General features: G+C 32.9%; 3 protein-coding genes across 5 annotated transcripts in view; 2 read left to right on the top strand and 1 right to left on the bottom strand.

The window, feature by feature from the left end:
• The first annotated feature begins 2,185 nt into the window (after positions 1–2,185).
• Positions 2,186–4,290, top strand: LOC105840198 (thioredoxin domain-containing protein 9). Of its 2 annotated transcripts, none has more exons than XM_012687074.3 (4): positions 2,186–2,364; positions 2,557–2,739; positions 3,708–3,909; positions 3,990–4,290. In XM_012687074.3, exons 2-4 carry the CDS (start codon positions 2,563–2,565, stop codon positions 4,253–4,255), a joined length of 645 nt encoding a protein of 214 aa, XP_012542528.1. In that variant the 5' UTR covers positions 2,186–2,364; positions 2,557–2,562; the 3' UTR covers positions 4,256–4,290. The 2 variants fall into 2 exon arrangements, with proteins under 2 accessions (XP_012542528.1, XP_012542527.1); XM_012687073.3 differs by having other exon boundaries at positions 2,189–2,373.
• Positions 4,291–4,989: 699 nt separating this feature from the next.
• LOC105840197 (polycomb protein Scm) lies at positions 4,990–10,682 on the bottom strand. Of its 2 annotated transcripts, none has more exons than XM_028189583.2 (8): positions 10,077–10,682; positions 9,585–9,878; positions 9,263–9,501; positions 8,145–8,712; positions 7,816–8,007; positions 7,119–7,697; positions 6,767–6,921; positions 4,990–6,704 (listed from the first exon to the last, which is right to left on the bottom strand). In XM_028189583.2, the coding sequence occupies exons 1-8, from the start codon at positions 10,114–10,116 to the stop codon at positions 6,570–6,572; spliced, it is 2,202 nt and encodes a 733-aa protein (XP_028045384.1). In that variant the 5' UTR covers positions 10,117–10,682; the 3' UTR covers positions 4,990–6,569. The 2 variants fall into 2 exon arrangements, with proteins under 2 accessions (XP_028045384.1, XP_012542526.1); XM_012687072.3 differs by having other exon boundaries at positions 10,089–10,679.
• Positions 10,683–12,991: 2,309 nt separating this feature from the next.
• LOC105834099 (sex-regulated protein janus-A) overlaps positions 12,992–14,506 on the top strand; it is a 90,415-nt gene continuing 88,900 nt past the window's right edge. The window contains exons 1-2 of the mRNA XM_028194685.1: positions 12,992–13,132; positions 13,321–13,491. Of these exons, the coding sequence (XP_028050486.1) occupies positions 13,072–13,132; positions 13,321–13,491 (232 nt within the window). The 5' untranslated portion in view covers positions 12,992–13,071. The remainder of the gene's footprint in view (positions 13,133–13,320; positions 13,492–14,506) is intronic.

The raw sequence follows: 14,506 nt of genomic DNA, 5'->3' as shown, positions 1-14,506 counted from the left end.
TAATTGGTTGATTCTCTTATGCATTAAGGTGCAATTTCATGCGAGTGAAGAAAAGCTGGCGTTTACCCCCACTCCATTGCAATGAAATTTCGGCATTGAAATGCTAAAGCTATCGCCTCCTACTTTTTCATGGGGCGTTTCTTCGCTGGCTTTTAACCCTTCTCCATCGATTTTCGTTAAAATGGCTGTTTTAGCGCATTTCAGCGAAGGCACGCTCAAAGTTCAACACGGTCGAACTTTACAGCGAAGCAACTGTAGCTGCCACTGTACGTTTGTAGTATTTAACGTACGCGATATACTGACTATGCTCTAGGGTGCGTTCCACTTAAAGCTCGCAACGATCGTGGAATCATTTCATCCTTGTTGGTTATCAAATATTAAACAAGGATAAGCAACGCTCGCGAGCGTTGCGGGCATTAAGTGGAACGCACCCCTAGTTTACACCGAGCACTTGGTACGCGTATCAAACAGTAAATAACTAGTAAATGTGTTTAATCATTGGCTGATCAGCTTAAATTCACTACTTGATACGCGTACCAAGGCTGCGTTCCGATATTTACTGCCAGTACTGAAATTCTATAGTGTATGTGACGTGAACTATAGATTTTCAGTACTGGCAGTGCATATCGGAACGCAGCCCAAGTGCTCGGTGTAAACTAGAGCGCAGGCTGCGGTTCACTTGACGCTACAAATGCTTCGAAGCGTTTGATTGACCAATCGAAACAAAGATTTTTACGAATTGACCAATCAAAGAATGCTTCTAAACGTTTGTAGCGTCGGACCGTAGCCATAGACCTAGTTTACACCGAGCACTTGGTACGCGTATCAAATAGTAAATAACTAGTGAATGCTTTTAATCATTGGCTGATCAGCTTAAATTCACTACTTGATACCAAGTGCTCGGTGTAAACTAGAGCATAGTCGAATCTTATTTTAAGGTTTGGTTTCACCAACGCGAGTTAATCTAATCGGTCGATTATTTTAGGTTATTCCATTGGAAATGACCAATCGTACTTGTCTTAAATAAAATTAACAAATGCGATTGGTCAATTCCAATGGAATAACCCAAAATAATCGACCGATTAGATTAACTCGCGTTCGTGAAACCAGGCCTAAGATCGTCTCAAGTAATGTCTTAAGTTGCTAATACGGCTCTGTGATTGGTTGATGGCATCTTAAGACTGTACTTAAGATGATCTTAAATATAAAAATCGACTATGAATACCGGCCTTACTATTTGATACGCGTACCAAGTTAGATCTAAAGGTATTAACCAATCATATTAAAGAATCACTGATCGCTCACTCAACAGTTGTGTCTGCTGAACGCGGCCTATGAATACCGGCCTATGTACCTGGGGCTCGATTCTTGAATTCATTCGCAAGAGAAATGTATTCGCAAATTCTGTTCTTACAGAAAAGTTGGAAATTTATTGGCTATCGTATGGCTATTAACCAATAAACTTACAACTTTCTGTTAGAGCGAGTATTTGCGTATACGTTTCTCTTGCGAATGACTTCAAGAATCGGGCCCCTGATAGGCTAATATTTCATGTGTCGTACGACAAGTTAATTAGACTTTTTGATTGGCAATAATTAAGATAGAACATTTCTAGAGACTCGAAAATCTCTTTAGTCTATGACCAATCGAGAACGTTCAAACAGCTTGTCGTACGACACATGAAATATTAGCCATACGCGTATCAAATGCACGATGTAAACTAGGCCAATGGCCTAGTTTACATCGTGCATTTGATACGCGTATCAAGTAGTGAATTTAAGCTGATCAGCCAATGATTAAACACATTCACTAGTTATTTACTATTTGATACGCGTATCAAATGCACGATGTAAACTAGGCCAATGCTGGCATTCCTCCTCCATGTATATATACTCAAAAGTGAAGTATTCCCGTGGATGCGCAGTCATCCAACATACTGGCCAATCAGAAATGACCAGAAATGTTGGAATTCAATGTGGCTACTGAGCTCATAGTGCACGTAAGAGGTTAGATTCAGTGCCTGTTGTGTGGCAAGTAGAGAAATAATTGAAAACTGCGATACTATTATTTTTAATATTATTTTTCTATTATAACTTTTAAATATACTACATACAATTAATTCAACATTTGAATTTCAAGTCTGCATTTCTGATCATTTCTTATTGGCTTACTGCACGTTACGTCATAACATGTGACTTCATATGCAAAACAGCCATTTATATCGCTTGTATGTCACTTTTCTGTATAGTAACATTTTCATTTCCATTTATGGTTAAGGAGTTGAACTGATTACGTTGAGTTAAAAATCAAGTTATTAAGATTTAGAACCAAATTAAGAACCAAAATTCCAACTTTAAACGCCAGGTATTAAAGGTACAAATTATAATTTTAACAAATTGATTGATATCTTTGAATTATATTTATTTTGATATTAATATTTACGTTATAAAGGTATCCTCACTTTGCATTATAACTTTTTGTATCTTGTTTATATTATACCGGTAAGAAAGTAACGGACGCGCACAAGGTATTTATAAATATCTTTTCAATTGACAGTAAAATATGGAAGCCGTCATTCAGCAAAAAGTCATAGAGGTTGCCAATCACGTTGAGCAGCAGTTAGATGCAGAATTGGAGAAGCTTGATAATTTGGATATCAATGATTACGAGAAGATACGTACACACAGATTGAATGAGCTGAAACGGATGCAAAAACAGAAGCAAGATTGGCTAGTTGCGGTAATGTGTCATAGCATGTTTACTCACATTAGAATATTTAATACTCTGTCAATACAATTCAATGATTTTGTTTTATAAATTTTTATTTAAAAATTAAAAGCATTGTGATTAGTTATAATATTTATGTACAATTTTTTTTTAAGTTAATCTGCACAAATACTTTCTACAAATTCTAGATTTAGAAATGTTAAAATATATGTAAGTTATTAAAGTATTTTTTAATATTTATAATATAAGAGTAATAAAATTTAATTTGGAAGTGCCATGATTTAACATGTGTACAGAATATGCTGAAAAACATCTATGCATTAGAAATTTAAGAAAAATATGGGGAAATAAGTGCCAAAATACTGAAAAAGCTTTAAAAATTTTCTTTAAATATTCTTTCAAGTGTTAAAACATTTGATACTTATGTTATTTTCATATTATTTTATATTCTTTTTATATTTTTAAATTAAGACAATATGTTGCGATATTTGATGAGTTAATGATAACTTTTGTTAATAAATAAAAGTTAATAACTAATAAATAATGAAAAGATTTTTATTATGTCTTTTTATGTTAATTTATGAATTTTTAATGATTAAATAAATGCAAAAGAAATATACTTGTTCAAATAATATGAATTATGAATTTAGTTATTATTTAACAATGATATATTTATAACCATTATTTGATCGCCATTGTATTATATTCTGATTGTTTACAGTTATCTCCATACAAAAATCTATTGGATGAATGTGAAAAGTGCATTCTAAAACAATAATATGGCATTGAATGTCAAAAGAAAATAAATGAGTAAAAAATTTTTTTACCGAGTTTTTAACGAATTATTTTTTGGTCATTTTTATATTTAGAGTGTGTACAGAATATTAGAACTCTAAATATTGCATTAGGAATATGTATATAAATTTGTCCCTTAAAATATAACTACTGCACACACTATGTATAATTGTATATTATTACAGGGTCATGGAGAATATTCCGAATTATATGATGAGAAAGAGTTCTTCGAAGTATCTAAAAAGTCAGAGAATATAGTTTGTTTATTTTATAAAGATGATTCTCCACGATGTAAAATAGTGGATCATCATTTTAAGATTCTCGCGAAGAAGCATATTGAAGCGAGATTCTGCAAATTAAATGTTGAAAGATGCCCTTTTTTGACTGGTATTATAGATCTTTTTTTTTTCAAGATATAATTTTGACAATGGTGTACTTAAATGTACGATAATGTGTATTTATTACAGAACGATTGCGAATCAGAGTTATACCTACAATCTCGTTAGTCGTGAATGGTAAAACCAAGGACTATATTGTAGGCTTTACTCAATTAGGAAACTGTGATGATTTTTCTACAGAAACGTTGCAATGTCGTCTTGCACAGTCTGGCGTGATTAATTATGATGGTGATCTGCAGTCTTCACTAGAAACTAGCAAAAAGCCATTTATATTTAAACCCTCAAAATCCAAGACCATCAAAGGACGTAGCTCAGATGATTCTGATGACGATTGAGAGAGAGAGATTGTATATCACAATACAAAAAAAAACTAATTCATACTTTTCTTTTATATTACATTTGAACACCATGTTCTTTAATATAATGAAATTTTTTATAAGTTAATAATTTTATATTTTAGTACTTGGATGTATCTAATTTTTTTTAAGTATAATTAAATTGTTCGCGTCTACTAATATTTTTTATTATATTTATATAAAAATATCTCAAATATGTTTAATTGAAATATTATAGGCAATCAAAATAAATAATGTTATCATAAATTATTGTAAAAAATTGATACAATTGAAAATACATTATAGTTATAAATATGTTATATTAATTGCATTCTATATAATTTGAGATATATATTTTATAATATTAAAACGTATATTTTATCGTGTAAAAATAAAAATAAATCGTACAGAATATATATAAACAAAAGAGCTGGAATAGTTATTTGTGCTACAAGTGCGGCGAGTCGGCTAATTGCCTGTAAGTGCGGGAAATAGACACACGAGCCAAAGGCGAGTGCGTCTATCCGCGCACGTATGGGTAATAGTCGATTTGCGCAGGTAATAAAAAATGTGTCGCACACAATATTCTTTGTTACCTGTGCATCGAAATGTTGGTCCAAGTGTGAATTGACAAGTGAGAAAAGAACCACTTTCGGTGTACAGGTAGCAAAGAAGATATTAATTATGCAGTATTATGCATTCAAAAATCAGGTTCTATTAGCCCCAATACTTTTAAATAGTGAAAAGAGTTGGTTTTAATAAGTTTTTACAAATTATGCGATTATACATGAAACATAAACTCTATGGCCTTAATCATAACATATGTTAATTTCCCTTTGTATATTCACAAGAGCAGTTTCATACAAATGAGAGACAATGACCGGTATTCATAGTCGATTCTTATGTTTAAGATCATCTTAAGTACAGTCTTAAGATGCCATCAATCAATCACAGAGCCGTATTAGCATCTTAAGACATTACTTGAGACGATCTTAAAATAAGATTCGACTATGAATACCGACCAATATGACACTTTTTAGATCTTATAATAAACTATATATGTTTACAAATTAAGTTTTTATAACATTCGTAGTTATAACTACTGATGTAAAATGTATAAATGTTAATTAAATTGAATTTTTATAGCACTAATTGTTATTACTCCATATTTATTGACTATGTTACATGCCATCATTAATTGCGTTTAATATTGTAGTTATAAAAAGCAAAATAGAAATAAATGAAGTTACAACCAATAAAATACAGAGATAGCAACTCGTGTATTATGTATATAAATTGTCATATATTTGCAAATTGTATTGTGAAACATGAGTTTGCTGTACAAGTTATCGAGAATATCACAGTAGTAATGCAATAATAAGTCATACACAGTTAACTAATTTTATAATTTTTAAGTGTCCGAAATATTTATGATTTATCTTACATAATAAAAAAAGGAAACTATCACATAATGGAAAACCAACTAATACATCACCTAATTTATCATTTTTGTACGTTAAAATTAAAGTATATTTCTAAATATTTAAATTAATTGTAGCATAATGGAAATCTACAATCTAATTATAAATCTACTTAAGGCGAAAGGATTAAACTAGTGAAATTTTTTAAACATTAAATTATCAAGTCGTTGCATCGCAAAATATGTTGAATGATGCACAATAGGAAACTAAATAAATTTGCAGTAATGTCATATAAATTAACAAAAATGAAATATTAAAGTTTTAAGTTCTGTGATATCATGAACGTTACAAAACTATCACACAACAAATATCTCGTTTACAATATATGTATTTAATGGTACTGCAAAATAACATACGACATGACTATATTTACAAGTATATGAAGTCATTTTTTGTGAGCATATGTGTGTATGTATGTGTACATAAGAATTATATCAAAGATGTAACTGTATTAGTGATGTTTATCACATCGCTTATCTAGTACATGGAATCGAATTAGGCTAATCTAATACTTATAGGACAATATGATAAATTTATTAACAAAAATACTTGCGTTACAAATAATTAATGTGAATTTATATTTTTGTGAAATAACAATGTGTTCCTAACGTGTTCAGAAAGCTTAACTTTGATTTTTGCTTACCTATAAATTTTATAATTATGGATATATATGATTTCAGAAAATAATTATTAATTGCGATATTCACATTATCATTTATAACAACCTATACATTAATTTATTTTCGTTATTGAAAACATAAATCTGATGAATTGGTTGAAATGCATAAAATGCATGTTTCAGATCACTATACAGATATTCATATCTAGGTAAATCACATAAGCATATGTCTTCTACCTTTAATACGATTTACCAAATTACAAATTTTAAGTGCTGGCCCAAGTTTTAGCCCCATATACTTCATCATCATGTCGCTATTGAGAAGAAGTAGAGCCTTGCCATCAATTTCCTAGAAATTATCATTGTTAATTTTATGTTACATAAGATGTTACCTGTTAATATATAACTCACATGTTTTCTAAACAAATCTGCATGTTGTCCTAATGCCGGATCTGTAATTGCAATATAATTTATTACATCTTCAATAGTCCATTCTGCTGGTTCAGTGGAAGGAGTACGAGTTCCAGAGGTTTCAGATTGAGTAGTAGAAGTTGCTGCTTCTAATTCTGTATAAAAATATGTTTCTTAATCAGTATGTAATTTGACGAAAATGCTATTTAATATTAATTCCATATTAAAATTGATTTCTAATAACGGCAGATTCTTTTTCTGAACAATAATTATATTTAATCGTAATTATGAATTCTTGCAATTCATAAAACTGACAATATAATAATTGTGTAAAGAAACTAGAAATACTTACCAGGAACAGATTTACGAGCTTGCTTTGTAGATGTAGGGGATGAAGAAGAATCTATTGAAATATTTGTGCTTTGTACAGTAGTTTGCTGTACTTGCTGTTGCTGAGTTGATGTTAAGTTTTGTTGACTCTCCGGTGTCCATTTTCGTTTCTCTCCTAAACTGATATTTATGGAATTATTTGCTTCTTCACTATTAGTGAATTGTGGTTGCTCTTGCGCCGGTATATTGGAACACTTGCTGCAAGGTTCTTTTCTTCTAGTTAATATGTATTCACACGCACGAAGGTCCTTAAGTTGCTGTCTAATGTACGTATAGAAGTCCTCCTCTTCCAGAAAAACAGGTAACTTAACAGTGGTAGGTTTTTTCAGAGTCCCCATACTCAAAGTTATGCTTTCTCCGTTGCCGTTTCTCAGTAAACTCAACATTTGTCTGGGATTCATAGCTGCCATTAAGAACGCTTGAAAAATGTCTCTTGCAACGTTTGGTATAGGACCACTACCAAATTGTGCTGGCATGGCTTTCACTTTTCGAAAATCAAAGTATGGTCCACAGCGACATTTATGATTGACGTAAAGTGTAACTGCAAAAATACAATTGAGTTGTCATTCAAAGCTGCATAAACTTTACTATTTTTAGAAAATATACATATATCCCATCACTTATAGCATATGCCTGATGTAAAATTATAATTTACTGACCATTTTCAAGCGGTTTAGTGTTGGCTGTGCTAGTATCAGGTTCTGTAGCTGGTTGTGGTTGCGCAGTGGAACCTGTGGGGCTTACTAAGGCAACGGCATGTTCTCTATTTGTATTGTTATTATTTTCATTGATTCCCATTACTAACGTAACATTATTAGAGGTAGACCTGGATCTAAACTTGTTGGAACCCGCTGTAACAGATTAAAATTGAAAATATTAAAAATGTAGATAAGCGTTTAAATGCTAACGTAATTTTAATGTATGTACTAATTGATCTTTAATAGTTACACTATTCCTTTAAAAAATATAAATAATTTTATTCATTTACATTTTTGTCTTGGTGGCTGCAGTGGATGTCCACTTTTAAAACACCATCCTGCAGGGAAAATATCTCGGGAATCGTAACGACACCAGTAATCAAAAGCACCACGCCAACCGTCAAATGTAATATGTATCAGATCATCTTTAACTGCACCAACGGTCGCAGTACATATAAGTTGTGGATTCTTCCTGTCTACTGCTTCTAACTTATATCCGATTTTGAACAAATTACAGCGTGGCGTCTTTGGTTCGCGTTTAAATACTTTTGCCGGTGCCATTTCTGCACCATTTAAAGTTTTTAGGAGGAACATTGGCCACATAGAGGCATTCATTCGGAAGCCTAAAGGAGGTTGAAGCATTCCGCCAGATTTCTCACAATGGCCTATCGCATGTATCTCGTTACTGTCAACTAATCGCCAAAAATCATTTTTGTTGTCAGAACCATCCAGTCTTAATCTCAACCGTGGTCCAGTAACGGCTATTACTGTAGCGATACAGGTCGACGTCAAGTTTCGTGGATCTAACGCTTCCAATTTCATATTAATTTCAAATTCATTCGTTGGTGGAATATCGTGCTAAAATAAAAATAATATGTAACGTATAATACAAGCTCAGTATTCTGCTGTAAGCATTCATCAATGTGCACAATAATTTTTAAGTATAAAAACATTGAAAGGAATATTCTTCGGCTTATTTCAGGAAGAAAAGATTTTGTAAACATAAATTGCTTAGTTTTTAAAATAGCATCAAAGATAAAAAAAAATTTAATCAAAAAAATGCTTACAGACATTTTATTCAAATTTTGTGTATAGTATAAGAACTATTTTCCAGTGCCAAGATAAAACATTTTTATATTCCAGACTTAACGTAATCATATTAAGTTGAAAACAAAGTAGTATATAACATATATTTACAATCATTTTCTTTGAGAATAATTGGAGATCTTTTTCATTTTTTTTGTACTTTGAATGCATTCTGAAGTAGAATTAAAGAAAAAATATATCACAGGTCAGATTATTGTTCTGAATTGAAATATTATATTCCATAGCACAAATATTGGTAGTTACTTCAATAACTACACACATTTTAAAATTTGTGAAAGTTTGTGTAGTCTTGGTTCTGTACCTGTTTGAAGCATTCAATTGGAGCCGCTGTACTGTTTGTTTCCTTCAGATAAAGATCCCAATCAAAAGTTGGACAGGATTCATAAGTTTTAAAAGTTCCAGTGGAGGTTGACGGGGAATGAGATACAGTTGCATGATTATTCGTATAAGACTGTGTGGTTGATGGTACATTGTTATTACTGGGTAACCCAGACGGAGCTGGAGATGGAGCAGGAGATGGCGATGATGGATCCCTGTTGTCTACAAATTAAGAATTTATTTGAATCAAAAGATTGTACAAACTTGTGTGGTACAAAAGCTCGTACAATAAGCTTGCTACTTACTTTTCTTTATGTCCACTTGTATCTCTTTTTTTTGATACGCGTTTAAACAAAACGAGGAACAGAAATCCTTTGTTGGACCATCCTTCTGTTCCAGTCTAAAAGGTGTGCCTCGGATCACATTGTCGCACTGCACACAAGCACCACGTGCATAGGTTTTGCGAGATTCAGAAAGACACGTTTCTGAGCAGAACTCTTTCTTGCCATGCTGCATGGGGAGAACATACTTCAATGGCTGTTTTGTCTCACCGCACCATGTGCACGCAGAGTTCTTCGATTTTGGCGGTCGTCCTGGACCTGTAAGTAAAAGAGATTTGAAATTCCCGTTTATTAGAGAGCGAAAGCGAGAGTGATAGAGTGAAAGAAAGTGAGAGAAAGAGAAAGAGAGAGAGAGAGAGAGAGAGAGAATGGAAAATACACAGTAAGACGCGGTGATGACGAGGCGGGAAGAAGACGAGATGATGAATATTCATGCTTAAGGTTATTTTGGCGTACGTTTTCGCATACCTCGCACTTTGTTCTGCGTCGACGACATCCTCCGTTCGTGCGAAACAGCTATCGGCGGTACTAGAGCTAACTAATGCGACTGAACGGTCGAGTTCATGTTCTTATAATACCGAACGGAAATAAATTTCGGCGCCACAGGATGTTGCGGGACCGATGCCAAACTTCGCGCAAAGCCGAATCGAACGTTGTATATCAGCTGCGTACGAAAGAATAACCGGTTCGCCGTTCGACTCTGTTGCAATAACCGTGCAATTCGTTTCGCCGTCGGAAGAAATGTAGTTCCACTGTTAAAATAATCTACATATCGCGTATTAAAAGTTGTTGTGTCAATCCGCCATATTGCTTTAATTTGGCCGCGCAATCCACATACAAGCGAATAAGATGCAGATAAGCTACGTCGTAAATGGAGTTTATGTTCTGATATAAGGCCGGTATACAAAGTCTTATTTCAAGATTGTCCTAAAAAAAATCTTGAAATACCAATACAGTAATCGATAACATATTAGGACAAGTGTTTAAAATAGTGAGACGAGCCCATTGAATTATGGTATACGCCAAGCTAAGCGCTCTACATACCGTAGTAGTACCATCGTACATAAGTCTAAAGATATATCCACACAGCTTGTATAAGCGCATAAGCATATGCATAAGAAATGTGGTTGGTCCAAGCACTTGCATAAAAAAATAGACCAATCGAATTTCTCATGCATATGCCAAGGTCTGTAGATGAACGACGGGAAGGGAAGGGCTCCTGCACAGACTTTTGCATAACGCATAAGAGAATCAATCAATCAGGGTATCGATCATGTAATTTTTCCTCTAGGACGGAAACGTGAAAAGTGAAAAGTTTCATGTAACAATTGGTCTGTTCTTTCTAGCTGCACTGTTGCACTGGTGCAATAAGTTAGAATGAGAAAAAATATACTTGTCTTACTTTAACTTATTGCACCAGTACAACAGTGCAGCTAGAAAGAACAGACCATATCTCTTTCTATTGTGTTGAATAGAAAGAGACAGTAACTTGAAATTTTTCACTTTTCACGTTTCCGTCCTAGGGGAAAAATTACATGATCGATACCCAGTCATCTATTTCCTAGGATAGAAATAAAGACTTCTGATTGGTTAATTTTCTTATGCATTATGTATTTTGTATTATGCAGAAGTCTGTGCGGCGGCCCGAAGGAAGGTCTTTCCACTCATATTTAGGGTCACTCTTTGACTATATAATGCTCGGTCTACAATGTCAGCAGGAGTAATGAAGTAAGAAGTAAAGACCCTCACACATGAATTGACATAACCGTAACAGTAAGGTTTCAACCAATCACGTACTTGAATTAGCCGTTTACGGCAGGTTACGGTTATGGTCGCCCAATCCGATGCGTCAAAACCTTACGTTATGGTTATGTCAATTCATGTGTGAGGGCCTTAAAGGCCTTCAAGGCCACTTGCACCAAACTTTGATTAACTTATCTGTTAATTAGTCTATTGGAATTGACCAATTGTATTTGTCGTTCAGCAAAATTAACAAATGCGATTGGTCAATTCCAATGGACTAATCAACGATTAAGGGCCAGTTTCACAAACTTTGGTTAAATTAGCCCGGATCTATAATAGGTGTAGTAAGCCTTATGCCATAAGAAATTAACCAATTATATTCGATTATTCTTTTCATATTCGATTATAATTGGTCAATTTCTCATGGCATAAGGCTTACTACACTTATTGTAGATCCGGCCTTAACCGACCGATTATTTCATCGGAATTGACCAATTACATTTGTTAATTTTGTTTAACGACAAATACGGTCGATCAATTCCAATGGAATAATCGGCCAGTTAAGATAACTGGAGATGGTGAAACCGACCTTAAGTTAATCAGAGTTTGGTGCAAGTGGTCCTTAATTTCGATTAAGGTCCGGTTCCACAACTCACGGTTAAATTAACTGGCCGATTATTCCATTGGAATTGATCAATTGTATTTGTTAATTTTGCTTAACGACATATACGATGGGTCAATTCCAATGGAATAATCGGCTAGTTAATTTAATCGTGAGTTGTGGAACCGGGCCCCGATTCTTGAATTCATTCGCAAGAGAAACGTATTCGCAAATTCTGTTCTTACAGAAAAGTTGAAAATTTATTGGCTATCGTATGACTTTCAACCAATAAACTTGCAACTTTTCTGTTAGAGCGGGTATTTGCGCATACGTTTTCTTGTGAATGAATTCAAGAATCGAGCCCCCGGTTCTTAACAGCGTTTTTGATCGGTCTGGATTAATCGCTCCGGGAGCAATTAATGACATCATAAGGCCAATCACAACCATTCTTTTGAAGAAAGGAATAACTGTGATTGGTCAGTTCTACAGGAAAAGAACTTGAGACGAGTTAATCCAGCGGTCGAAAACGCTTTAAGAATTGTTTTGAATACCATCTTAAAGTTTGTTCAGATGCCTTTGCGCGCGAAGCGTATTAAGGTGCCTTTTCACGTTGACACTTAACACTCATTTTCAGCGTCAAAAGACATCGCGTGACTAAAAATAAAGATACTTAGGCCCGGTTCCACAACTCACGGTTAAATTAACTGGCCGATTATTCCATTGGAATTGACCAATCGTATTTGTTGTTAAGCAAAATTAACAAATACGATTGGTCAATTCCAATGGAATAATTGGCCAGTTAATTTAACCGTGAGTTGTGGAACCGGGCCTTATTCGTCATTTTTAGGCCCAGTTCCACAACTCACGGTTAAATTAACTGGACGATTATTCCATTGGAATTGACCAATCGTATTTGTTAATTTTGCTTAATGACAAATACGATTGGTCAATTCCAATGGAATAATCGGCCAGTTAATTTAACCGTGAGTTGTGGAACCGGGCCTTAGTCACGTGATGTCTTTTGATGCTGAAAATGAGCGTCAAGCGTCAGCGTGAAAAGGCACCTTTACACAACCAATCAAATCACGTCTTTGATAAATAGAATACATGTTTGCAATTTTGAAGTTCGGACTATCGGGGACGAGTGGCCGGCAGTTTTCTTCTAAAGGTATTTAATAGATTATAAGAAATGTCATTGCATCAAGCATAGATGAGATAATGCTGATTCGCGTTACTTTAGTCAACATGACGGCAAGAATGTTATTAGCGATGAGATACATGGTTATAAATAGAAACGTTTCATTTGTCAGGTTATGTTGTACGCGGTGTGTTTATTGTGTACGTATTTTGTTACAGGCATAGTGAGTGTACGTCGATTCGCTAGGATGTCTCAGTTATTAGATAATGTGCCTGATGTAGATATTGACGGCCACGGTAGATTCAAGTATATCTTGATCGATGTGCAGGACAATGCTAGCAAAGCTAGCAAAAAGATCGTCAGAGGATATGCAAGAGCGCAGTGGCACGGTGAGTCTGTAATACATTTATTCGTATTATACTTATATATGTCTCTTTAAGTGTGACAAAGAATAAATAAATGATAAGATGAATTGATGAAATAAGATAAATCTTCGTTTAAAAAAAGAATATTTTATGAATAAGAAATAACAAATTTATTTGTAATTTTTACATAACTGTAATAGTTATAGATTTTAGCTATAGTTATTTTGCAGATAACAATTTCATATACACAAATTATTTTATGTATATACATATATACATATTATATATAAAATAATTTTGACCAAAATTAATTATCATAAATGTTGATTACATGGTACTTACTGATGATTACATGGTACTTACATTAATAAAATTTGTAGTTGTATAATTTATTATTTTTAGTTTCTCTCGCTCTCTCTCTTTCTCTTTCTCTCATGTGTTAAATTAAAAAAGATATATAATTTTTTATTTATATTAATAAAACATCATACAAGATGCTATTTTATTTTTGAGAGATAAGTCTCAGAAAATGGAAAAGGCAAAAAAAACGAAAAACATTTTATAAGTTGTACGATAAGGAGAGACAATAAGAAAGAGATAAATATAAAAGAGATATATTGTAAAAGAGATAAATATAATAATAAAATTAATTTTTAAATATTTTTAAGGTTATATAAAAGTTATATAATTTTATTTTTAAAATTTTCATATTTTTAATATTTTTGAAAATATTTGCTAATTAAAGGTAAAATTTGACATTTTGAGATATTTCTCTATACTAATTCAGTTAATTAGTTAATTATTAATTAAATAATTAGAATTTGAGTTTTTCTAAATTAAAGTGAATAGAAATAAGAGATAAAGAATTAAACATAAGAAGTATAGAAATAGAATTAGAATTACAAAAATACAGAATTATTTTGTTGTATTAATTCTGACAGAGAGTTGTATATCAATTTATAAGGAACAAAGTTATAATTATTATATGTTTCTCATATATATTTAATACCTAATAATAAAATTTAGTAATATGGAATAA

Source organism: Monomorium pharaonis, chromosome 2 (assembly GCF_013373865.1).
Source record: "Monomorium pharaonis isolate MP-MQ-018 chromosome 2, ASM1337386v2, whole genome shotgun sequence".
Lineage (NCBI taxonomy): Eukaryota > Metazoa > Arthropoda > Insecta > Hymenoptera > Formicidae > Monomorium > Monomorium pharaonis.
Note: the sequence above shows the minus strand (reverse complement) of the source record. Positions and strands in the feature narration are given on the sequence as shown.